The sequence below is a fragment of the Taeniopygia guttata genome, chromosome 1A (assembly GCF_048771995.1).
Source record: "Taeniopygia guttata chromosome 1A, bTaeGut7.mat, whole genome shotgun sequence".
NCBI classification, from domain to species: domain Eukaryota; kingdom Metazoa; phylum Chordata; class Aves; order Passeriformes; family Estrildidae; genus Taeniopygia; species Taeniopygia guttata.
In genome coordinates this window covers 65,082,619-65,106,824 of record NC_133025.1, presented here as the reverse complement: position 1 = coordinate 65,106,824, position 24,206 = coordinate 65,082,619, and the positions used below count along the sequence as shown (strand labels likewise).

The 24,206-nt window shown below is 40.5% G+C and overlaps 2 protein-coding genes and 1 long non-coding RNA gene across 7 annotated transcripts in view; 2 read left to right on the top strand and 1 right to left on the bottom strand.

The window, feature by feature from the left end:
- The window catches only part of FERRY3 (FERRY endosomal RAB5 effector complex subunit 3), a 21,805-nt gene extending 3,949 nt beyond the window's left edge, over window positions 1-17,856 (bottom strand). The window contains exons 1-11 of the mRNA XM_002195832.7: window positions 17,583-17,856; window positions 15,827-16,015; window positions 15,416-15,561; window positions 14,145-14,326; window positions 11,863-11,962; window positions 11,662-11,783; window positions 9,770-9,876; window positions 8,044-8,241; window positions 6,415-6,543; window positions 5,292-5,360; window positions 3,607-3,809 (exon numbers count right to left, since the gene is read on the bottom strand). Coding sequence (XP_002195868.5) covers window positions 3,607-3,809; window positions 5,292-5,360; window positions 6,415-6,543; window positions 8,044-8,241; window positions 9,770-9,876; window positions 11,662-11,783; window positions 11,863-11,962; window positions 14,145-14,326; window positions 15,416-15,561; window positions 15,827-16,004 — 1,434 coding nt within the window. The 5' untranslated portion in view covers window positions 16,005-16,015; window positions 17,583-17,856. The remainder of the gene's footprint in view (window positions 1-3,606; window positions 3,810-5,291; window positions 5,361-6,414; window positions 6,544-8,043; window positions 8,242-9,769; window positions 9,877-11,661; window positions 11,784-11,862; window positions 11,963-14,144; window positions 14,327-15,415; window positions 15,562-15,826; window positions 16,016-17,582) is intronic.
- LOC116807720 (uncharacterized) lies at window positions 15,489-17,377 on the top strand. Its single transcript, XR_004366708.3, has 2 exons — window positions 15,489-15,623; window positions 15,764-17,377. It is a non-coding gene; the product is annotated as an uncharacterized lncRNA (long non-coding RNA).
- Window positions 17,827-24,206, top strand: RAD51AP1 (RAD51 associated protein 1). 5 transcript variants are annotated; one of them, XR_003958279.4, is made up of 9 exons: window positions 17,827-17,953; window positions 19,862-19,911; window positions 20,156-20,282; window positions 20,956-21,065; window positions 21,399-21,473; window positions 21,894-22,043; window positions 22,686-22,832; window positions 23,362-23,522; window positions 23,685-23,807. XR_003958279.4 is itself a non-coding variant. In XM_030263518.4 (8 exons), exons 1-8 carry the CDS (start codon window positions 17,934-17,936, stop codon window positions 23,810-23,812), a joined length of 807 nt encoding a protein of 268 aa, XP_030119378.4. In that variant the 5' UTR covers window positions 17,827-17,933; the 3' UTR covers window positions 23,813-24,206. The 5 variants fall into 5 exon arrangements, 3 of the variants coding, with proteins under 3 accessions (XP_030119378.4, XP_030119380.4, XP_030119381.4); XR_004366707.3 differs by having other exon boundaries at window positions 23,334-23,522; XM_030263518.4 differs by lacking the exon at window positions 23,362-23,522 and having other exon boundaries at window positions 23,685-24,206.

Sequence of the window (24,206 nt, the reverse complement as noted above, 5' to 3'; positions counted from 1 at the left end):
ACACTGTATATTAAAAACAGGGTAAGTTTGAAATATTTTTCCATAAAGCTTTCCTTCGGTAAATCACTGCTGATTTTAGGGTATGCATCACATTAATCAGACAGAACAGTGCTGGACAAGTTTGGGTTTGTAATTTTGTTGTGGCTGATTTTTGACTTTTTTAATTTGTAAGCATTCTGGAGGCAACAATTGGTGCTCATTATAACTCATCTGTCCGTGTGTACTTTCTGTCACAAGTAAGGTTTATTGTTGTTTTTTACTACGCTAAAGCAGTGATCAAAACCAAGTGACTAACAAGAACATTCTCTCTCAGAAGCACCTTGAGCAATCAGTGATGGGAACTGAGCCTTAAAAAGACTGATTAACACAGCAGGATATGACACCATTCCTTGGATTATCTTAGAGGAACAGAGATTAAATTTTGTGGGCACTCAGGGAAATAACAGAATGTTGCTCCATGCAAGCCACATGAACTGAAGATGACACAGCAGTGATTCAATTCTAATCCATCTTCACACACCAAAGTTTGCATTGAATTCACCACATCACCAGGAGTTTTCTCTGGTGTGGAAATGATGGAGGATCAGGTAAGCACCAATTCAAAATACAGAGAAGGACAAAGCAAAAAAGGAAACACCCAACCTCCTAGAAAGAGCTTTGGTTAAGAGCATTCAAGAACATGAAAAAAAAACCCACCTGGAACTTTGGGTGTTTTTCACTAGCAGAGGCACTTGAAACCCTTGTAATTTTGGTCAAATTAAGATTGTTTCAACTCGTTCAGAAAAAAAAGGTGGGGAGAGGGGAGATCGGCTTCATTGATTGGAAAGATATGTTGCAACCCTTTTGATTTCATTTTCATTTAATGTACGACAGGCTCACTACATGGGGCTGCTTAGGGCTTGGGTCCTGGCAGAACCATGTCATAATCAGGTAAGTAAAACAGTAGTCTACATACATCATGTGGAAAAATATTTCAAACCAAGCTTGCACTCCTTTCATTTCTACTTTAAAAAACAATTTTTTCTTAAATTATGGTAATAGAGACAACTGGACTGAGATAACTGAAGAGTCACATTTTTATCACTGCTGCTGTGTGGACAACAGCAATGTTGAAACTACCAAGGGAGGGTGCCAGCGCTGTCATTTTTAGCAGTGCCTTAATTTTAGAGCCATTTCATTCCCCAGTTTATAGCAGATTCCAGGGATCAGACAGTAACACCTCACTTGGCCTGAAATCAAACTTGCCTGCTTTTTTTGTCTTTCTCAGGTATCAAATCCAGTTCCTTTCCTTCATTTAATTTAATGATCAGACCAGAGAAATCTGTTCTGGCTGTTTGCACCATAAGAAAAACAAAGGAAAACAGAATTTCTGAATTTTTTTTTCCCATAGAAGTAACAATGAAATCTAATGGCTCCAATGAGATCAACAGAGTTAAACTGACAGAGAGCGGGTTTAGATTGGGTATGAGGAAGAAATTGTTCCCTGTGAGGGTGGTGAGGCCCTGGCACAGGTTGCCCAGAGAAGCTGTGGGGCTTGGAACAACCTGGGACAGTGGAAGGCGTCCCTGCCCATGGCAGGTGGTGGGACAGGATGAGCTTAAGGTCCTTTCCAACCTAAAACAGTCTGTGATACTGTAATTACTTTTGTGAGGCTATAAACATCACTCTTCCAACTGCATTAGAAGAAAACCTTTGGAAAAAGCACAGAGAACACTGCTAATGAATGCCTGTCCTAGGGAAGCATGGAAACATCTCTGCAGCTGGGCTCCTGGTTAACCACCTCACAAAAATGTTCATCTGTAGGTGGTAAATGCAGAGTCAGAACTGCAGCTGCCAAAGGCACCGAGTTCAGGGTAACTTTCAGAAATCTGTCATTACTCACTTTTCCCTCAACAAGGAGTTACAGATTTGTGTGTTTCAAATCAGGTCAGCCAGCTGCCAAGCACTGTAATAAGCAAGCTGCTAATGCAAGTCATACACAGCAGTTGTGTCTAAACACACACTCAGCATCCAGCTCACCTTCTGTTTACTCTGTAAAGATTTACAGCTTAATACAAAAGGTAAATTGTTTTACCAGGATCTTTTAAGAATCCAGCACTAGACAAGAAGATAATTCTTGAGTTTCACACATCTCAAGGCATGGTGAACACTTGGTCCTGTGCTTTATTTGTAGTTTAAGCTACAGATATGCAGACAGAAGCTAAAACTAACCAGGCTTAAAGGAAACAAAAACCAGAAGAATATAATCAGGTGGAACCTTGATTAAGAAAAAGGTCAATATATTCAATAAATTTCTGAAACACAGCAACCAGGTCCCAGGAGTGACACAGGCTGCTATCCTGCATGTTGATTACTCATATTTGTGCCCAAAGAAAGGTCTCAGTACAACAGATGAAAAATTTCATAAATAATCTCATCTGTTCTGAAAGTCTACTTTTATGTATAGAAATACATCATTTAGAAGCTCCATTATTCTTTTTACCTTTTTCATTGCTTGCTTTTCATAATAGACCCTGATCCTGCAAAAAAGGGTGACTTCTACTCTGTGTTCCAGTAAATTCTGTAATAAAACCAGTCACTGCTAAATACTATCCACTGGTAAGGATTTATCTTGTTGTGAGTCAGCCACTTTCCACAAAGGAAAGGAAATATTTAATCTATAAGTGAAAAATCAAAGGGTTATTTAAAAAAGAAACCTCTCCAACAGACTGTAATTATTACTGATATTCTTGCATGGATGACAGAATTAACTTCCTTTTCTCAATTCTTTAGGTCTATAGACTCTCCAGCTCTTCAGGATAGGAGGCATATGGCTATACTCCCTGCCTTCCCAACCCTTTTCTTCTCTGTGAGGCAGATGTGACAGAGAAAAGAGGCTACCAATAGTTTTAAATTGCTGTGCACTGAAAAACATTACAGCTGATTGAGAGAAGCCCCACATCAGAGTCCCACTACAGAAGAAAATACAGAACTCAGCAGTAAGTAGGAACACAAAAAGCACCCGCAATATGCTGCCTCTTGCCCAGCCAGTATCTGAGGGGACTTAGAGAGGAAACAGGGACAGAAATTAGACAGTGAAGGAGGAGAGAATTCAAAGTGAAGATTGCTCCTGTGTAGGGCTGAGGTGGTAGAAGAGCTACAAAAGGTAAAGGTGGTGTTTAGATTTATAGAACTCTAAGCCAAGCTTTGCCAGTTCTGCTAATCCTAAAACTTAATGTTTTACAGCTAATGATAATTAAAAGTGAGGATCTGGTATCACTACTGCATCAGCAGCTCTGAAGGTAGAGTTTCTAAGCAAGAGCTTCTAGTTGTGTAGTCTCATCTTTTATTAATACTTGTACAACTGCAGTGAGCTGGATCCAGGAAGTGAATTATCCAAAAGGAGGAGTGGAAATAAAACCTTCAAGTGATTCAGCTGGCTGAGATGTTTTTAATTGGTCTAGCTCCTTAATTTGGGTCACCATGTAGATACAAGTGCCATGTAGAGTGGCACAGGAAGCCTGTGAGTGAGGAAAAACAATCCCATTTGGCCTAAATCAGCATGAAACACACCCTTTGCAAAAATCCAAGGATATAAAACCAGCCCAAATGTTTCCATTTACTTACTTCTGACATTTCATGCACCAGCAGGAGAGGAATGCTGATGGTGGTGATGTCGTGTGTGCAGCACACCTTGAGGATGTTCCTGAGCCCCATGATGGCTGGGTCCCTGGCGGTCACATTCACAGACCTGACATTGTCATCCACACACAGGTGAAAGGCAACGTGGATTTCTGAGAGGTTTGAGTGCCTTGTGATGTAGAACTCTCCTGCACAATAAGGCAAACCAGGAAGGTAAGAAATCATAGTAGTGATCTGTATCTGAAATTCAATTGTTTGGAAGCGTAAGAAAGATACGAGGCAAATACAAATATATAGCAGAGATGAGGATATACACAGGAGATGTAAAATCTCTTGGACTGTCACTCTTTTACATCCATCCCACACTCTCTCCACTGCTTTGATGGGTTCCACTGGCATCATGGTCACATGGTGTAATAAACCATAACAGTGCCAGTACAGGATATGATCTGTATATAGCACAAAACAGAAAAACAAACCAAGAGGAGGTGCAATACTCAAAATACACAATGCAAGCACAGAATTGCAGACAGATGTGGGAGGCGGAAAGGACAAAAAAGGATGGGTTCAAATAAAGGATGCACAGAGCCTTTGGAAAATGATAGTGGGTTATGTAACAACTGAGCTATAGCACTAGAACACAAAAGGATCAGTGACCATTAGAATTTAAAATAATTCAGAGTAGTGGGAACATGATCTATAGAGTTGTTTGAAAAAAGTAACAAAGACATCTTGTTTTGGGCATTTTTAGACTTAGTATTCATTTATCAGAGGTGAGAGGCAGTGAAATCCAGGTCTCTCCATCATTCCTTTGCACTGGAGATCTATAGTCTACAGTACAGTCAAGGAAAAAGCACATGTGCAATGCCACCACTGTTTCAGTCAACAAATAAACATCATCCTTCAAACCTGTTCACACCGGCCATCGAAGTTAAGATCCTTTCTTTGGATTGGAACAGCTGCAGAAGGGTCTGTACTCCTTCTGGATGAGTGTTAAGGAGGCAGCAATGCCCAGCAGTGACCATCTATTAGCAGTAACACAGGCCACTGCTGCAAGACACACCTGGATTTATCTGGTCCAAGTTGGATTAAATCCACTCCCACTTAAAATATTTAAGACAATCATGAAATCAATTTTAATAAGCCCTCTCTCCATGGGTTGTATGGACTTAATTCCTCCCTCCTCCAACTGCATATTCATCCTCAGATTCCACAGCAGCTTTCCTTACTAAACATCACAGTACACACAGAAGATACTTTCCCTAAGAGAGTGAATTCTCTAAGTTAAAAAAATCCACTCAAAAATGCTTTTCACAGCAGTGATATACATATAGCCATTTTCAAAAATAAAATTAGCTGCTACTATTGAAGTTTCACCTTTCCCCCAGGACGCTCAAAGTTCTTTTTTTCTTTCATTCTCAAATTCCAAAAGGAAACTTTAGGCAAAGAGAAGCGATTTGCCCCATGCCATGTTATGCAGTGGCAAAGCTGGGAATAGAAACCAGATGTCCTGACACCCAGTTCTCTGCCTTGGCCACAGGAATATCCTTCTCTGATTGAGGTCAGCTTGGGTTCGGTTTATAATTTATGTTCTGACTTCAGAGCTAAAAATGTGGATGTATAAAACACAATTTGCTTCAGGAAGAGGGGATCAATGCCACACAACTTACCCGGCAAAATGTTCGACTGGTTTCGTTCTATATTCTTTAATTTATCTTCACTCCCGCTGATTTTGTTTTCTGTGCATGAACACATGGAACAAATATTAATCATATCCTCTATTAATTACACTTGGCCATGAAAAGGGTCATGTACTGATATCTGGCTTGAATTTTGGCTACGAAGCTACCATAAAGTCCCCAAAATGCAAGGGGGATGGGGTAGAAGTGTTTTTGCCATCTTCAACACACCCCAAACTGAATCCTACCTCAAATCACTGCCCTTCTTACTTCCCATCCCATGATATTTCTCCATTTGGACAAAAGAAAACAATATTCTCAGACATAATGTGAAACTTTGCAAATTGCCCCCACAACCACATAGTATCTTGCTATTACTCTTTTAATAATGTAATAAATTAAAACATTTTTTTCCTAAGAGATTTACATAAATCAGCAGCATAAAAGCAGCTTTCACCATTTCCCTCGAGATGCAGCAATACACAGGTTCTCAAGGGAACTTGTTTTTCTGAGTACTCATATTTGTTCATGTTCTTGATGCATTTAAATCACGTAAGTAGCTCTTTGGAGGGAAAACAAAGCTACATAATGGACAATTGCACTGCCTTAACACCATGTGGTCAGAGCATTTCCCAGACATTTGCAAACACAAGCGTAAGGCAAACCATTCCTCAAGCTTTGGTCAGCACAAGAAAGCTCAATATACATCTAGTCAATTTGTTATTTGGTTTTCAGCATTCACTTCAAAGGAAGGGGGAAGAATTGTAAACTCCTTTTCTGCAATTTTAAAAGACATAAATGTAAATGGCAATTAAAAGGTAAAGACAGATGAAGTTTGTGCTGCTACAGGAAGTTTAGGAAAGAAGAATGGCCTGATGTACTTCCCATGCTGTTAAAATGGGACTTTTATGTGCTGATTAATTTTAAAGAAGCAGCAAAGACACCACCCAAACATCACATTCTCTGTGAATTCCACACAGTTTCTTGATGAACCCAAACATTCCCTTGTCCAGATGAAATAACTGCAGAAGAGTGGCATCGACTCTGCCTTGCCCACAAACATCCCACTGACCACTGTTCTATTTCAAGGAGGGTAATTTTGGTTGTCACCGACCATAGTGTCTTTTTGTCTTGCTGCTACGCTGTGCTCTGGCCTTAAGTACAACCTTCTGGACAATTTCAAGTTGTTCTTGGATTCCAGGAAAATGGAAATCCGTGCATTCTTGGCAAACAGTTGCGAAATCTAGGAAAAAAATAAGATGGAAACATATGTCATGAGGTTGTGCTCAGTAACCTTATGTAATTCTACTCTACTGATCAAGTTAATCCAGCTGTAAAGGCAAACTCTCCAAAAGCAGATAAAGCCCTACTGGACTGGACTCCTCTTCCAAAATTTATTGAGGATTACATTTGACAGATTGTGACATGTTCCCATACTTTTCCCTCTATTATGGCTGCAGGATCTAGTTGGTGGCTACAAGGTGGAATTTGGTGTTTAATGGCATTATTTAAATTTCTGTTTCTCTCATTGCCTAAAATTTAGCATAAAACCAGATACTCTCCTATTGTTATTCATTTAAATATTTGAACAGTTAAAGCACCTGCAAAATAAGTACAAGTACAAAATAATACTGTTACAATTAAACTACTTGGAAGCAGCAATCAAGAAACACAACTGCAGCTTTTCCTGGTACACTTCCCTCTCCTTGCTACAAGCCTGATTCCAACTGTTTCCAGGCAATATCAAGTACCACTGTGCCTTTCTTATGGCATGCAAGAATAATGACAAGTAATAGTCAAAAAAAGACATTCCAAGCGCATCTGTTGCAGCATATGTCACAGTTGAGACAGCCATGATACAGAATCACTGTACAATTTCCAAAGGCTTGAAGCATCAGCCCGTACAGTGTAACACCAGATCACTTCAGAAGGCTTCAAGCATCCATGCTTTTTGTTCTTTAGCCCAACCTTTTATACCCCTTATGTTCATGCACTGCACCTGTGAGCCCTCTGTTCCCTTTGGTGGTTGGTCAGTGCACCTGGGCACTCCATGGCTCATTACCTCCAATATCATTCACCTGTCCTGCACAGCTGGACCCACGGGGGATGAGGCTCAGCCACAGCCCCATTCCCAATCACCACAAACCGTGTACCTGAAAGTATTTTGTTACTAAACTTCAAGACAGAAGTGGGAAAGTCAAGTAGAAGTTTCTTTGGTTAACCTTGACAGAAAACACCATCACAGCGCCCACCTACTCAAAAGACATGCACTCAAAGTGGCTATCAAACTCCTCAGGAGTGGGGGAAGTCATATTCCTATTGTTCATTTTTAATGGAACTCACAGTATCAAAAGGACATAGTATTTTTATCCATTTACCTATCACTTTAAAATCTGGGCATATTTCTTTTTCATTTTTGCAAATAAGTTTCAGTGTGATAATCTGGTATTAAAGACTTAGAAACACCTGTAATAAATTTGTCTAAATCAATATTGAAGGGTCCTCTTCAATATTGTTTGTTACTCAGACACAAAATGTAGGGAAGAGATGAGAGCAAACCCATCCTCATCCATACCTCTTCTTGCATTTGTTACCCTTTTGCAATACCATATCCAAAACATGAATGCCTCCACTGAATTTTAATTTTACAAAGAATATTTTTCTGTGAGAGAAGACAGCAAGATTTTATTCTTATTATTTTATTCACTTTCCCTGACATGATACCTCCCACTAGAAGGCTCACCTCTTTTGATTCCACTGTATGAGCTGATCCTGTTATCCACCAGTAACACAAGGCCACAGAGGGAAGTTGAGTAGAGGGACATTGCAGTCTGCAGCCTATGCAGCTTCACCCCACTGCGGTGATTGCGCTTGTGTTTGCAGAAATCCAACATATCAGCTCTCAGCAGCCTCAGGTTGTGCATGGTCTTCAGCTGAGCTCCTGCATAGAGCACACATGGCTTAATCCCAGGGAAAGACTAAACTCAGGACTGCGATTGAAATGCAAGGGCACAAAGTGCTTCCTCATAAAGATCCGAAAGGGAGCTGTAACCAGTAACACCCAGAGGAAGTTCCTAGCCACACATTCGGTTTTAAAGATGCATCAGCAATCTGCAAAGTAGCAATAAAAACTCAGTGTTTTCACAGAGTGAGGCTTGTCTATGTCTGAAATGAGCCTTGTTCCCATTGCAGAATCACAATTATTAAGCTTGGAAAAAAACTTCCAAAAATGAAGTGCAACCTGTGCCCAATCCCCACCTTATCACCAGCCCAAAGCACCAAGTGCCACATCCAGGCATTCCTTGGACACTGCCAGGGATGGGGACTCCAAACCTCCCTGGGCAGCCCCTTCCAACCCTTTCTGTGAAGCAATTCTTCCTGAGGAATACTGCAGGGTTAGGGATGAACTACTGCTGTGTGGTGGTGCATCCCTCCCCATCTTCCCCAGAACCACTCCATAAGCTCAGCAATTCCCGTAGGCCCTTAGCATTTGTGCAATGAGCTGGGTGCTGAGGCATCCCTTGGCCATCCCAGGAACTGCTGCATGGCAGCATGAAGTGGGAGCTGCATGAAGGGGAAGGGATCATCAGTCAGCCCCTGCCAGCCTGGAAACATCCCCCACCTGACCCATGGCCCGAGGGGAACAGCACCATTGCTGCTGGAGTTTTGGTAACTCCAGCAATTCAACCTGAGGATGAACATTTTCCAAATGACTCAAGGCAATCATCTTATGACCCTATGGACAGGGGTCCTAAGGGATGTTCTTGGAGCTTTCTTGCACCACAGGAGGCTGCACCAGCACCTCCCTCTGGCAGAGATGCCTCTCAGAGCTTGCAAATTCCCAAGTTGGTGATACTGTGAGGATTGTTGCTGCCTATCTCCACCTAAGTAATTTTAGATTTGGTTATAATCCAATTTTCCTCTGTATTTCATCTGTATAGTAGCAGAGTGAACCTTGCCTTTGAACTCAGTCGCTCTTTTGCAAATTTATATCAAATCTGCTTTGGCTGGTGATCTTCTAAGTGACCTAAACTAGTCCAGCACAACTTAACCTGGTTAAAACAGCTCAAGAAGGCTCTACTGCACAAACAAAAATACAAATTGCAAGTACCTATTCTGCTGTCAACAGATCATCAGAAGTGGATTTTGTAAACACGTTTTTCTACCAAACATAAGAAAAGTCAAAGCTTCATTTTTAGGCAATACATTTTGCTGTTGCTGTGCTTTTTCACATGAGTTACCCAACCAAAATGGATGAAAATTTGCTTCTAGAATGTTTTCCATTAAGATTTCTACCTATTTCAGACATTGCTTGATAAAGTTTATGCTGTTCACTTACATATGTAAAAAACAAACACAAAACAACTCCAAACTATGGATTACAGACATTGAGAGATGAATAATGTAAGTAATACACACCTTGGATACATTATTTTTTTACCAGCTGTTATTTGGTTTACTCCACTTACCTAAATGAATAGTAAAGCTTTCTTCTAACAACCTTTGCTCTTCATAGATTCTCCCATTTCCTTCCACAGATTCCCTCAGCTGGCTGGGCTGAACTTTAATTTCATCACTAAAATAATAAGTATCAAAAAGTTAATCCTACTTTTTATTCAAGACCAACAATTTTGGGAAAGCTATCCCAAGCTTTCTCAGCTGGTCTGTAGAAACCAGGAGAGCAAGCCTACGAGCACGAGCTCCACTCATGAGGTTTCACCTTGACCTTCCTGGCAGCAGGAAGAGGAGACTCCACTGTTAGATTTACATTACTTGGCACATTTGTAAAGCATTCCAAGACTGAGAAATAAAAATAAGTCACAATATCTAGTTATAACATAGTAAGATTGTATGAATAAAAGGAAAACCAAAAGAACTCTCCTCAGCCTATTTACAGCAGCCAAAACCTTATTTATGAAGTTATTAGAGAAAGCATTTGTTTTCTTTTTCCCACTCAAAATGGGAGATTAAAAATCACCTTATCAAATGTTCCAGAGTGTTCAAACTACCAGGAAACATTTCAGCTATCAGTTTTAATATTTTCCCTAAATTCAACTGTCTGGTAGTGATACAATGAATACTGTTCCTAATACATGAAAGAACAGCACCAATTTGTTTCTGCATTAGTGAGAAGTTTCTGTTTTCAAAGTGCCTCGCCTCCAAAAATCTCTTATAAACTTGCATGCAATTCTACTGATTTCAACTGCCAAGCAGCAATGTACTAGTGATAAAGAATAAGGATCCCACCCAATTTACAAACTCTAATTTCCCTGTCATTTCCTCAGAGGAAAGCTTCTCATTCAAGTCTCTCCTAAAAAATTCACGCTAAAAAATTCCATTTTTTAGTTGTTCAGTTGCATACATATAGAAAGAGAAAAGAGGCTTGTTAATTCAAACCACTGTTACCATTTGTTAAAGTACCATTATTCTCCAGAACATGCTTAGTTGGTAACAGAAGGCTTTGTGAAACATTGTTAAAGACAGACATAGGAGAGAAAGACAAAATAAGAGGAAATTCCACTCATGTCAAACTGTACTTTAGTCCATTACAACACTTTCTTCTACAGAGAAGTTGTAACATCACACAATGAAGAAACTCTTAAAATTATACATATTTCTTTATGATGGTCTATTTGCCTTTGATATGCTTTGATAAACCTAAGCCAATTATTTATAGATACTATAACATCATAACAAATAGGACTACTATAACATCATAACAAATAGGACTACTATAACATCATAACAAATAGGACTACTATAACATCATAACATATAGGACTACTATAACATCATAACATATAGGACTACTATAACATCATAACATATAGGACTACTATAACATCATAACATATAGGACTACTATAACATCATAACATATAGGACTACTATAACATCATAACATATAGGACTACTATAACATCATAACATATAGGACTACTATAACATCATAACATATAGGACTACTATAACATCATAACATATAGGACTACTATAACATCATAACATATAGGACTACTATAACATCATAACATATAGGACTACTATAACATCATAACATATAGGACTACTATAACATCATAACATATAGGACTACTATAACATCATAACATATAGGACTACTATAACATCATAACATATAGGACTACTATAACATCATAACATATAGGACTACTATAACATCATAACATATAGGACTACTATAACATCATAACATATAGGACTACTATAACATCATAACATATAGGACTACTATAACATCATAATAAATAGGACTATAGTGTCCTATTTAAAAGACTATGTAAAAACAATCCTTTGAACTGTTTCAGCTGAAATTAAGTATCACAAAGAAATTAAATACCTGACCGAGCTGTTGTTGGGATTCTTTAGGTCCTGATGAAGCTTTATCACCCACTCCTGATATTCCTGCTTCTGGATAGCAGTAGTCTGTTTTAATTCATTGGTCCATTTGTTCTCCAAATCCTGACAGGAGAGCAGTGATAATTTGAGTGGTGTGAGTGTTCTTTTTAAGGTGATTATGTGCATGACACATTCTAGTTACCTGCTGAGATTCAAAATGCTGAGCTGCTAAGGAATTCACATCCTGGTCAGTCAGTGACTTTCCAAGCTCCTGCATCACCTTATCCATTTCAGCTCCTTGCCTGAAAGAGAAGCAAACACAGACTCCAGAACACTGGCAGAAGAACACCCTTTGCTTTGTTGTTTGTGATACAACAACAAACTTGGTTGGTTATTACTGACAGAATGAACAGTCACAGATTTAGCAATGAAAATCCACAAAACAAACTGGCATTAATGGTCAGGGACACAAGTCAGGTCCTGTGTAAACAGCCCCACTTACCCTCATTTGGGACAGTCTTAGCTGCCACCAAGATAGGGATGTGATAAATTCCAGCTGGGGTGTGATTTCCAGCAGAGTCAATACACAGCTACATCACACCTGAGCTCTACAGCAATACTGCTCTTTCTTCTGTATGCACAGTTGAAAAGAGGCAATAACAGCAAAAAGATTTGCTAACACCTTATTGGCAACATTGACCTCCAAATCAGAAATACGTACAATTCAGTCCAGAAGAAACCATAGAATGAATTGATTATGCACTAACACGACCTTAGACACACAAACTCAAGAGTCGCTCAGAATGCTAAACCAGACCTACTGAAACTACTCTGGCACAAACAGAAAAATCCACACTCAACGTGTTCCCTCTTGTGGATAAAGGAGTCAGCTGCAGCCATGCAAGCTTATTCCAGAACTCCAGACTCAAACTTGTTACAGCATATGTCACAGTTGAGACAGTCACACTACAGAGTGCCACCATTCAATCTCAGAAAGGTCCAACCAAACAGAGTCACAACACTTCAGAAAACTACAAGCATGTGCTCATCTTGCCCTTTGCTGGAGCTCTCCTAGGTTGGGGGTGGCTCTGTGTGGTGGAAAAATCTCTCCTCCAACCCATGCTTTCAAAGAAAGGCTGAGTAGTCTCTTGTTGTTCTGTCTCATGGTTGTTTATTGCAAGTTATCTAAAAGATTTTCTTCTTGAGCTGCTGTGGTTTGCTCAGCAGCTCAGGCAGAGGCACACACACACCCTGACACCCTCTCTGTCTCTCATCTTCTTCTCTCTCCCTACCCAGGGCTGGTGCTATTTCTTATATGGTACATTATGTGTTAAATGCTTACAGTTTTTCCCCAACGCTTATTACCTATATTAAATGGTGCTTTTCTGCTGTAAACCAATCTGTGAGTACCAACATCACCAAGAACATGGAGGTAAGGAAGAAGAAAGAGGGAGGACAGGACAGGCCCAAATCCCTCCACCTTAAAACTTCTGACCCCCATGAACAAAACCAAAACCCACCTGCAGAGCACTCAAAAATTCTTCTCTTTACTTTGTGACTACTTCTACTATAATATCTAAACTTTTGTGACTTATTGTTCTTCCTGCAAGGTTGCTAAATCATTCCATGGTTCAAATCCAAAGTCACACCTGTTTCCAGCTGCCTGCCAGGGTTGCAAATGGTTCTGACCTGGATCCAGAACATCCAAAAACGTCTGAGGGACATGTTAAGTTCTGAGAGTCCCTCAGCCCAACCTTTTGTACCCCTCACCTTACATGCACTGCACCTGTGAGCCCTCTGTTCCCTTTGGTGGTTGGTCAGTGCACTTGGGCACTCCATGGCTCATTACCTCCAATATCATTCACCTGTCCTGTACAGCTGTAGCCCATTGGGGATGAGGCTCAGCCCCAGCCCCACTCCCAGTTAGCACAAACTGCATGCCTGACAAACTCAACATTTTCTGGAAATCAAAACTTATATTCTCCTCAGTTGCTGAAAATAATAGAAGGCCACCAAAGTAATATAAGGTAGCTGACCCTAATGACATCATAGAATCATGGAATGGTTTGGGCTGGAAAGGACATGAATGTTCATTTCATTCCAACCCCTGCCATGGGCATGGACACCTTCCGCCTGACCAGGTTGCTCAGAGCCCCATCCAACCTGGCCTTGGGTTGGATACCTCATATCTCAAGGGATGAGGCAGCCATAGCTTCTCTGGGCAACCTCTGCCAGGGCCTCACCACACCCTGAGTAAAGAATTTTTTCCTGATATCCAATCTAAATTTTCACTGTTTCAGTTTGAAGCTACTCTCCCTTGCCCGATCTCTAAATACTCTTGTGCCAGCCAAGTGTTGTCTGACTTTGGGTTTACAGAGACAAATACAAGCTACTCACATTGTCCTATGAGTTCACACACCCAGTAGCATGCACCTCTATTTAATAAGAGAAAGGAAAACCTAAATAATAAAAAAAAAGGAATACCTTTCACGTAGCTTTTTCAATTCTATGTCCCTTTCACTTATTAATTCTGAAATGCTAACAAAATAATTGTGTTCCAGGTTTAACAGCATTTCAGAAGCTGGAGAATGGATCAGATCATGATAAACATCTGCAAAATCTTCATCCCAGCTGGTTTCTTCAGGTTTGGCATGTTCTAATGTTGTCTAAAGAAAATGTAAGATATTTTAAAGGATACCTCTTAGGACATATAAAGATCCTCATAATGGGGGGGTAAAACCATGGGGGCCCACACACAGCCTGTACCATACATAAATTATCTTCCCTAATTTAAGCTTTCTGCATTCTACTTTAGCTTTCATTTTTCTCCTCTCCCATTCTTTCTCTTTCAAAGTATCGAAAGTCAGAATCATTAAGGTTTGGACTACAGTAAGGAATTACCAATTTTCACACAATACCAGCTCAGAAAGAACTGCAATATCCACAATAATATTTGCACCTGATGAATTTTAGATAAGGCCCAGAACACCAGCTGTGCAAACAAAAATGCTTTGCTAGTAAGGATGACTAACTGCTGATGTCACTAAGAATTCCATCAACAACACTGATTTAAGAAAAGCTATTTTTATTGAACAAACAACGGCCCAAGAATGCCAGTTTTGCAAACTTTTAATAGAATTTTTCATATTTTTCTATATTTCATGAGAAGCAAATTCAATTCCTATAAACTTTTCTTCAAATACTGCAGGTTTGTCATTAGTTTTTTCTTTTCACTAGGACTCCTCCAGTTCTTTTGCACTCCACTATTTGTAAGATCCAATGTGAAACTGGACATTGTTCCAACTTAAGCCTCATCCTTTCTAAATAATGTGAAACAGTTATATGAACCCAAAAAATGAACTGAAAAGTCTCTCAACTATACACTTTCTCCTTCTAGCCTTAATTGCTGTTATTGAGATTTAGGATAAGAGTGTCACTTCATTACCTCTTGCTTTATTTCTAAGCCACTATAAACCTTATGCCTACTTTTTGTTTGAGTGTCAACTGTTAAATGAACAAACCATTTGCCTCTCCATTTTCTATTTTTTTACTCTATTAAATTCAAGAAAAACCTGACTAAGAACTTGTAGGATGAAGACTTGATGCTCACTTTCAGACAAAAAGAAAAAACTGCAAGAAAAATTTTAGTGTAAAGTTTCATCCTCACAACTGTGATTGCACACACACACACACTCCCACAAAGCAAGCCCTTTTTTTTTATTTATTATCTATTAACTTTCCAGCCTTAACCTTACCTCTTTATAAGCTTTAGCCCAAGTATCTGCCAGCTGGTTGATGTCTACTTTTCCCGATTTCACTGCTTCCAGAGCCACTTCAGCTTCTCTGTCATAATCCTTTATAGTTTCCTCTTCTACAAATTTACTGAGAGATTGCTTCAGGTCTATGACATCAAGAAGAAAATGATCTATCAACAGAACACATCAGTAATCACCCAGGAAACCTGTAAGTAAAGTTTTTCACCTGAAAACCTTTTCCTTGCTAGCACTTGCTAGCACTGACAATAATTTTCTCTATGTTTTGCTGTTTAAAAACCAATTTTGTACACACTGTTCCAGTAAAACACTGTTCTTTTGGTTTCTTAGAGCAAGCTGTAAGATACTTGTGGACAAGGATACACGAGATTAATTTAAGAAATCAATTCATACCATTTTCTATAAAGCATGGCAGGTTGTGCAGAACCATCAGACGTCCATGCAAATGACTGATATTCTCTTGTACAGGGAATTTGAGAGGCACGGTAAGCACCAAATGTTCATTTCCAGCACTGAATTTGTACACGTAGTCTCTTTCTCTAGTTAAAGTCTTTCCTTTATTAGGCTTCATCCTTTTGTTTCCTGCAACAGAAATGCAAGTAGCAAGAATTACATTTCTCTAAACTCAGAAGTAAAAAATGGTAATGAAAAGCCATGGCTTTGCTAATAATTAACAGTCAAAAATACTTAACCCCCCAAATTTTCATAGATACTCAGTTCTGACTTCCAAATACATGCATCTGGAACTCAAGCATAAATACCAGTTTCCAAAATATCCAATGCTTCTAAAATGTATTTGAGTGTGTCAATATATAAATTTGGGTAATTGCTCTTAAAAATTACAGTGAAAATCTCCTGATTTAAGAGCAGAAGCAGGGCAGATAGGAATCCTGATAAACAGAAAATTAACTGAAACACCCCGACTTCTGTCATGGATGCCTCAAAAGCTGAAATCCTGCAGAGTGCATAGAGATTTTATTTCCTCTTTTCTGCAGGTGCAAGGCCTGGGGAGTGGGGGGAAGAAGATATTTGCAACAATTTTTAGAAAGAGCTGATTTTGTCTTTCTGTAACTTGTATTAAAAATAAGCCAAAAGAGATGCAAGGGGACTGTGCAGAGTGAAAGCACAGGCTGTGAAAAATGCCAATCACTTGTTTTGAAAATTTAAAAGTTTAATAGTAAAAAAATAGCTATAAAAATATTAATAAAAGTTAGAGCAACAAGAATTTGGACAATCAGAGTTAGGACAATAAAGGACAATAAAAAGCAAAGAATTACTGATGTCCAGGTGTCTGGCACTCTGCCACAGAAAAACACCTTGCTAACAAAGAATTATCCCTTAAAAGCAATAGTCCGTTGCATATTCATATATCTCATACATGATGCAAACATTCTTTTCAAACAAAGGATGTCCTCTGCTTAATTTCTGCCCCCTCCCCTGTCATCTTGTAAATCAATTTTTTTGGCTCCTCTAAGTCTAGAAGAAGTCTGAATAGTCTGGATAAGAAGGCAATAATTCTTGAGTTTTGGTGTCTTGTTGCTGTTGTCTGTATGCGAAGAATTTCTTGGTTATGCATTTCTTGAGCTAGTTACAAAAATATCTCACATCACATCGTTTCTATTTTAATATTATGCTATAGCCTAAAAACTGTATTTACCACACTACTTAAAAGAGATTATTACAGCATAACTTTCCAACATAACAATATTAATCTTAATATTTGCAAAAAGCCAATCATATAATATGCATCTATAACATAGGCTGAGATAGCTGTGCTGGTATTTTTGCCCTCCTCAGGGCTCCTCTGCTCATTCACATCCCTCTGTTTTGAACATCACCTGCAAAGCTGGATACAGCTTCAGCCGAACCCTCCCCAGTGCTAAAAACTCACACCCCGAGGAGAAGGAAAAACACTGAAAATAAAACATGATACAGCAGAATTCACCGGTTTAGGGTTTGGGGTTTTTTCTTCTTTTTTTTTCTTTTTTTTTGGGTGGGGGTGGGTTTTTCTGTGAACAAACCTATGTGTTGGACACGAAACAAGAAGTCAGTGTCAAAACCAAACATCTCAGCACAAACAATATCAATACGAGGCGGTGTCCCGGCCTCTCAGAAGTGGGATTCAAAGGGAGATCTGGGAAACACAAACCCGAGCACGCTCTTTCTGCCGCTCTCCGATGCAGCGAGGAGGTGGGGAGGAAGCTGATGGAGAGGGAGCGGGGGACAAACCCGCGGTTCCAAAGAGGACCTGAAATCGCAGGCTCAAAGCCGGCAGGACGCGGCCTGCGGGAGCCCAGCCGCCCTTCCCCGCCGCAGGGAGCTCCCGGTGTCCGCGTTCCCTTTGGCTGGAAGCAGCGGCGGTGCCCGGCGCGGCCCGTCCCGGCGCACCGGGCTGTGCGGGCCGCGGGGCAGGGAGCCGCGCCGTTCCGCCCACCCGCTCCCGCCGGCGCAGCCGCGCGTCCGCAGCGGCACATTCGCCACTGCGCTGCGGGCGGCGGGGATGGCGCGGCCGGCCAGGAGGTGCGTGTGCTGGGGCTGGGGGACGAGGGGCTCCCCGCTCCCCTCAGGGCCTCTGCGGGATTCCAGGGTGGCACGGCCCTTCCCTTCCCCTTCCAGCGGAGCGCTCGTGATCGGTAGCGCAGGGCCGTGTTGGAGGCCTGGCATTATTAGTGGTGTCCCCCGGGGTTCTGTCGTGGAATGGTTTGGGTAGGAAGGGACTTTAAAAACCATCCAGGTCTAAGCCCCTGCCATGGGCAGGGACACCCGGCACTATTCAAGGTTGCTCCGAGCCTCATCCAGCCTGGCCTTGGACACTGCCAGGGATGGGGCAGCCACAGCTTGTCTAGGCACCCTGTGCCAGGGCCTCAGCACCCTCACAGGGAAAAATTTCTTCCATATACCCAATCTAACCCTGCTCTCTGTCAGTGTGAAGCCATTCCCCCTTGTCCTGTCATTCCAGGCCCTTGTCAAGAGTCTCTCTCCAAACTTCCTGTGCACTCTCTTGAGGCACTGCAAGGCCACAATGAGGTCACCCCAAAGCCTTCTCCTCTCCAGGTTGAACAATCCCAATTCCCTCAGCCTTTCCTCCCAGCAGAGCTGCTCCATCCCTCTGCTCCCCTTGGTGTCCCTGCTCTGGCCTGGCTCCAGCAGCTCCCTGTCCTTGCTGTGCTGGGATCCCAGGGCTGGATGCAGCCCTGCAGGTGGCGTAATACTGGGCTCGGTGTTTAAATTGGTCATCCAGAATTTGGATGAAGGGTTTGATGTCCCCTCAGCCGTTCACAGATGACACAAAGCTGAGAGGATTGGCCAATTCCCCAAAGTGCCATGCAGCCCTTCAGAGAGACCTGGACTGGTTGCAGAGATGGTCAGAGAAATGTCTAAAATTTAACAAAGGCAAGTGCAGTATTCTGCACATGGGAAGGAATAGTGTTGTGTGCTGGCCAGCAGGTCTGCTGAGAAGGACCTGGGGATCCTGGTGGACAACAAGCTGTCCATGAGCCTTCCCTGGGGGCCAGGAGGGCCAATTGAATCCTGGGGTGCACTGGGAAGAGCAGTGCCAGCGTGTCAGGGGTGATCCTGCCCCTCTGCCCAGCCCTGTCAGGCACATCTGCAGGGCTGTGTCCAGCTCTGGGCCCCTCAGCACAGCAGGGCCATGGAGCTCCTGCAGCGGGGCCGGCGGAGGCTGCAGAGATGATTCAGGGCCTGGAGCATCCCTGGCAGGGAAAGGCTGAGGGAGCTGGGGCTGTGCAGCTGGAGAGGAGCCCCAGCTGAGAGGGGCCCTCAGCCCTGGGTGTCCCTGGCTGCAGGGAGGGCTCCGAGCAGGGCCCAGGCTCTGCTCTGGGGGCCCAGCAATGGCACCAGAGCCACGGGCAGGGACTGAGCCCAGGAGGTTCCACCTGGGCAGGAGGAACAACTTCTGTCAGACTGAACAGATTGTCCAGAGAGGGTGTGGAGTCTTAAAAAAAATCTACAAGCTATTCCTAATAAGCCATTTTGTACAGTTGCACTGGTTGTAGATTTATCTCTGCTCTCTGTGCCGAGGGACAGGACCCATGGAACAGCTGGAGTCTTGCCAGGGGAGGCTTAGGGTGGATATCAGAAAAGGTTTTTCGCCCATAGGGTGGTGGAGCACTGGAACAGAGAATGGTCATGGCTACAAGGCTGCCAGAGCTCCAGCAGTGTTGGGACAGCGCTCTCAGGGATGCACAGGGTAGAACTGTTGGGGTGTGCTGAGCAGGACCAGGAGCTGGACTGGATGACCCTTGTGAGTCCCTTCCAATTCAAGGATAATCCATGATTCCATGATTCTGTCCCCGTGAACATGTATTGATTTCTTTTCCTTGTAAAACATGATCTACCCAAAGGTGTTACCAAATCAAGATACTTAGTCAGAAAGGATTGATAGTATACTTTTTTTTTTTGCCACAGGAATAAGAAAGTTGTTGATTATTCTCAGTTTGGGGATTTGGAAGATGATGGTAAGTGGGATGTCCTTGTACATCAAGAATTTGAAATCATTGCCTCTTACATAAAAGCACATGTAAAAGAGGGTCTGTTGACTTTTCTTTTTAAATACATTTAAGGATAGTGCAGTCATAGTTGTTGTGTTCTTTTAAAATAGAATTAACTTCCAGAAAATGTTATATATTCAGTGTGCAATGAAAATGATGGAATTTAAGAATATAGGAAAACACATGAGAGTTTGTTTCTGTTTTCCAACAGATGAAGACTTTGCACCTTCAAGCAAAAAATCAAGAACACAGCTCAAGGAATCAAAGAAGGAGAAAAAAGAGAAGTCAAAAAAGCCCAAAGACGTGACTCCATCCCAGACACAGACACCTAGTAAGAGGTAAGAAATGTTGTGGTTGACTCTGTGTAAAATTGGATTTCAATTAGAAGATTTTGGGTTTGGTTTCTTTTCCCCTAGAGTTTTAAGCAGCTGAGAACAAACAATTAATACATGACTGTAATAAATATTTTGAGCTGTATTAATGCACCTTCAAATAACTGTAAAAGTTCTGAGTTTCTTAGGGACTCCTAAACCAGAGAAATAAAAAGACAAGTTTGATTCCTTCTAAAAGAACTTATTTAAAGGAAAATACAAAGTCAGTGTCAATGAAAAAGAGAAATCTAATTTTTATTAGTAGAGTTGTGTTTAAATATTACATTTTGGTGTGGCATTTCAAGCAAATGCAATCACTTTTTTTTTCCTATAGTAATGCCAGTTAATAGTTCATATATTTTTATATATATATATATATATATATATATATATATATATATGCACACATCCACTGTTTTGCAATCATAATGCTTTAAAGTATACAATACTTTAAAAGTTAGTGTGTGTTTTGTGTAAATAATTTCAAAATGTAATATTTGTAACAAAATATGCTGTAAACATGTATTGAAATATTAATCTCTTCACAAGTATCTGAATTTTAAAGAGTTCACTGAGAAATAGTTCTATAACACTCATGTAATTGTTTTATTATTTAACATGCTGGCATTTTTTTCCCCAGGTTATCCTTGGATGAGAAACTTTATAAAAGAGATTTGGAAGTTGCCTTAGCCTTATCTGTCAAAGAAAAATCTGCAAATCCCGAAGAAGTACAAAATTCAGAAGAACAAGGTTACTTTATAGTTCCATGCAACACCCTTTACTTATTTGCAGTGAATTTTAAGATGGGAATTTGTTTTACACTGAAATAGATTGAAAAATCACATTTTATTTCAAGATGTCATGACAAGAGAGAGTTTCTAAGTATTTCCTGTTTTCTTATGTTCTTGGGTTTTTTTCTGTGAGAGAAGTAACTCTTCCATAAGATTTTCCAAATATATACTTGGATTAGAGACAGATAAAAACTTCATCTATTTAAATTTCTTGCTATTTTTACTTTTTACAATGTGTTTTTGTATGGTAATATTTCATATTTTTAATTTTTTCTCCTGTATCTTAAAACAGGTAAGAATATTGAATCAGAAAATACACAGAGGAGACCCCCTCTTTCCAACTGCAGTGTAGACAGTGAACTTTTAGGTAAGTTGTTCTCACACTCTTTTCAAGAAAACATTTAATTACCTTATCTCTTCTCTGTTTCCATTGGTTTCTTTTTTTTGTTGATGTGGAAAAAAGGGTCTTTAACTTAAATAAAGGTTGAAGGATGTGTCAATTCTTTCATTAAAAATTTGGTCCCAGTATTAAAATGAGCAAACCTGGGGATTGGTGAATTTTTGGTCTTCTTTTTTGTTAGCCTGATTACAGGTAAATGTTGATAAATTTGACAATGAGAAAATAAAATGAGACACACATGAAAACAGGAGTCAGTGATATGTTTCTGAACAGTATAACTTTATATCATCAAAATGAATTCTGGGCACTCACATACCAAATTATTTTAGAGGAAGAACATAGATTTACTGTGAATTTGAGCTGATTAAATCACTTTCTGTTTTGTAGGTCTCAATCAGGTTATGAATGATGATGCACCTGAGGATGATGGGAGGCAAAAAACAGCAGCAACCAAAGTTCCAGCACATCACAAGTCACTGGTGGTTGACAGTGATGACAGAGCCCATGATCCTGATTCTGAGCCAGAGTCTTTACCCAGTAAGTTCTGCTGCACCAAAACCCTCTCCTTAGATGTGCTTTGGGTGTGATGACTTTAATTTAGTTTGGATTTTTAGTGAAATTCATGCTGCTTTGACTGCATTTTCCCTTACTACCCTCTTACTGAAGCCTTATCCCCTCATACTCATGATATCTCATTTGCACTTTCACACTAAATTTACACTCTGGAGCTTATTCACTCCCAAACTAGCAAAATGTCACTGCTTCTCTGTATTTGTATGTCAGGAGAAATTCCTTGTGCACTCCTTGTCCAGGAAAGTTTCGTCTCTTTAAAGATCCTCTGTTCATTTTTCCAGATGTTTTCTGGATTTGTATCAAAACAGTGACTCTGGAGTAGTATCAGGTGTTGGAACTTTCACTGTTGGCTTTGTTTAAGCTTATTTTAAAAATCAAGTAGCCTCCCTTCTTTCCTTCCTGTGACTGTCATCTTTTGGAAGAGCAAGCTGCATCCATGTGTCAGTCATTCCCTAACAGGCAAGGTGTCTGTGTAAATATTTACTGCTTCAAGATGGGCCAGTCTAGTACCACCCTCATAATTTCCGCTGTCCAGTGGTCTGTCATCTTAAGTGATGATTTCCCTGCTAAAGAGCATCTTTCTAAAGTAATTTTTTTCCATCCCAGCATCACCTATAGTTTCTCCTTCCTGGATAATGGAACACAACTCTGAGCCAAGGCAGAAGGTGATGTCCAGTCCCTTGGAAGCAGCTGGAAGACCTCTACATGCATCAAGTCCTGTCACAGACAAAAAGCCTAAATGGACACCGCCAGGTACGAGTGAGGCTGCAGCTATAGACACTAGCTATGAGTTGACTTAAGCTTTTAGCAATCTCTCCTAAAAGCAAACGAAAGATAAACCATTCCAGGAAAATGCCTGCTCTTTATATACATTTTAGAGAGATTTTCTTTGGACAGGTTTAAAACAAAAAAGAGAGAAAGGAAGAAAAGCTATATCTGTGTTTTGTTTGCAGCATTATCCTTAACTGCTTTGTCTGCATGGGTCTTACAAAATGTTTTCTGAACTGTGGATCAGACCTTAATCAAAAGATCCTTTCATGTCCATTTCTGTCTTATTTACAGGTTTCTTTATTTCTGATATGTACTAAATTATTATCTGTTCTAAACAAAGAATATTAAAAAATGCTGGAGTATTTTAGCTGCTCTAATAAAGCAAATGGTTAAAAGCTTTATTTTCTCAAGGTTTGAGCATGCTGCTGCTGCTGACTCCTGCTTCTTTTATTTTTCTTCATATTTGCTCTTCTTTTCTGTAAGTGGTTCTGTTTGGCTCCTTTCTCTCAAGTCCATGTTTCCCCATTGGAGTTGTGTTCAGTATTTCTCTGTGGAGTGTCTGAAAATGCCCAGGACACTGAGAACAGTTGCCCAGTGTTGCTGCAGTGTGTGGCTGGGTAATTAACCTGTGCACCATTCCTGCTGCACTGGCTCCCAGAGGGAGAAGCCCTGGTGAGTGATTTCCATGTGTCTCTGTGGTTTGGACCTTTTTGCACTCTCTTTGGAATGCTTCTTTTGTCCTGCTAGGAAAACTACTAGAAGACAACAGTCATCTGATCCTTTTTCCCCCTTTAAACTTCTGATACCTTCTTTTTGTATTAAAATCATCTCCAGCTCCATCTGGAAGCAGTAATGCCTCTGCGAAATGCGTTCCTGTTAAGTCACCTACTCACTGCCTAAGACTTGGCCTCTCCAGACTGGCAAGAGTCAAACCTCTCCATCCCAGTGCCACCAACAGTTAAATGGTCAGTGACAAAGTGCCACACAAAGGAAAAGATTGTGGAAAGGTTTTGCTGATAAACAGAGGGTGGGCAGCATCCTGGAATCATCCATTTTGGAGGACTTTTATTAAGGATGTGTCTGATGTTAGGATGAGTTTTTATTCTGCAAATTGCTAGGTGTCTTTTAAGTGCTACTGAATACTAGTGTTTAATCAAGGTGACATCTGGCCACCAGCTTTTTGATATATTATATTCAGAGATGTTGGTTTGTGATAATTTTAATTCTTTAATACCTAAATTCTTGGCATTAATATAGTCTAGACAGCACTACGGCAGTATGATGATAGGGAAATGTTTTTTAGAATGTTGTATTTTTTAAAAAAAAACCTAAAATAAAATACTTTATAATGTCTAA

Bases quoted from the DNA above. Each gene is read 5' to 3' on its own strand.
- RAD51AP1 (XM_030263518.4), top strand. From the start codon at position 17,934: ATGGCGCGGCCGGCCAGGAG. The intron at 21,474-21,893 runs GTAAGTTGTTCT...TCTGTTTTGTAG, and splicing joins TGTAGACAGTGAACTTTTAG to GTCTCAATCAGGTTATGAAT. The intron at 22,833-23,684 runs GTACGAGTGAGG...AATCATCTCCAG, and splicing joins GCCTAAATGGACACCGCCAG to CTCCATCTGGAAGCAGTAAT.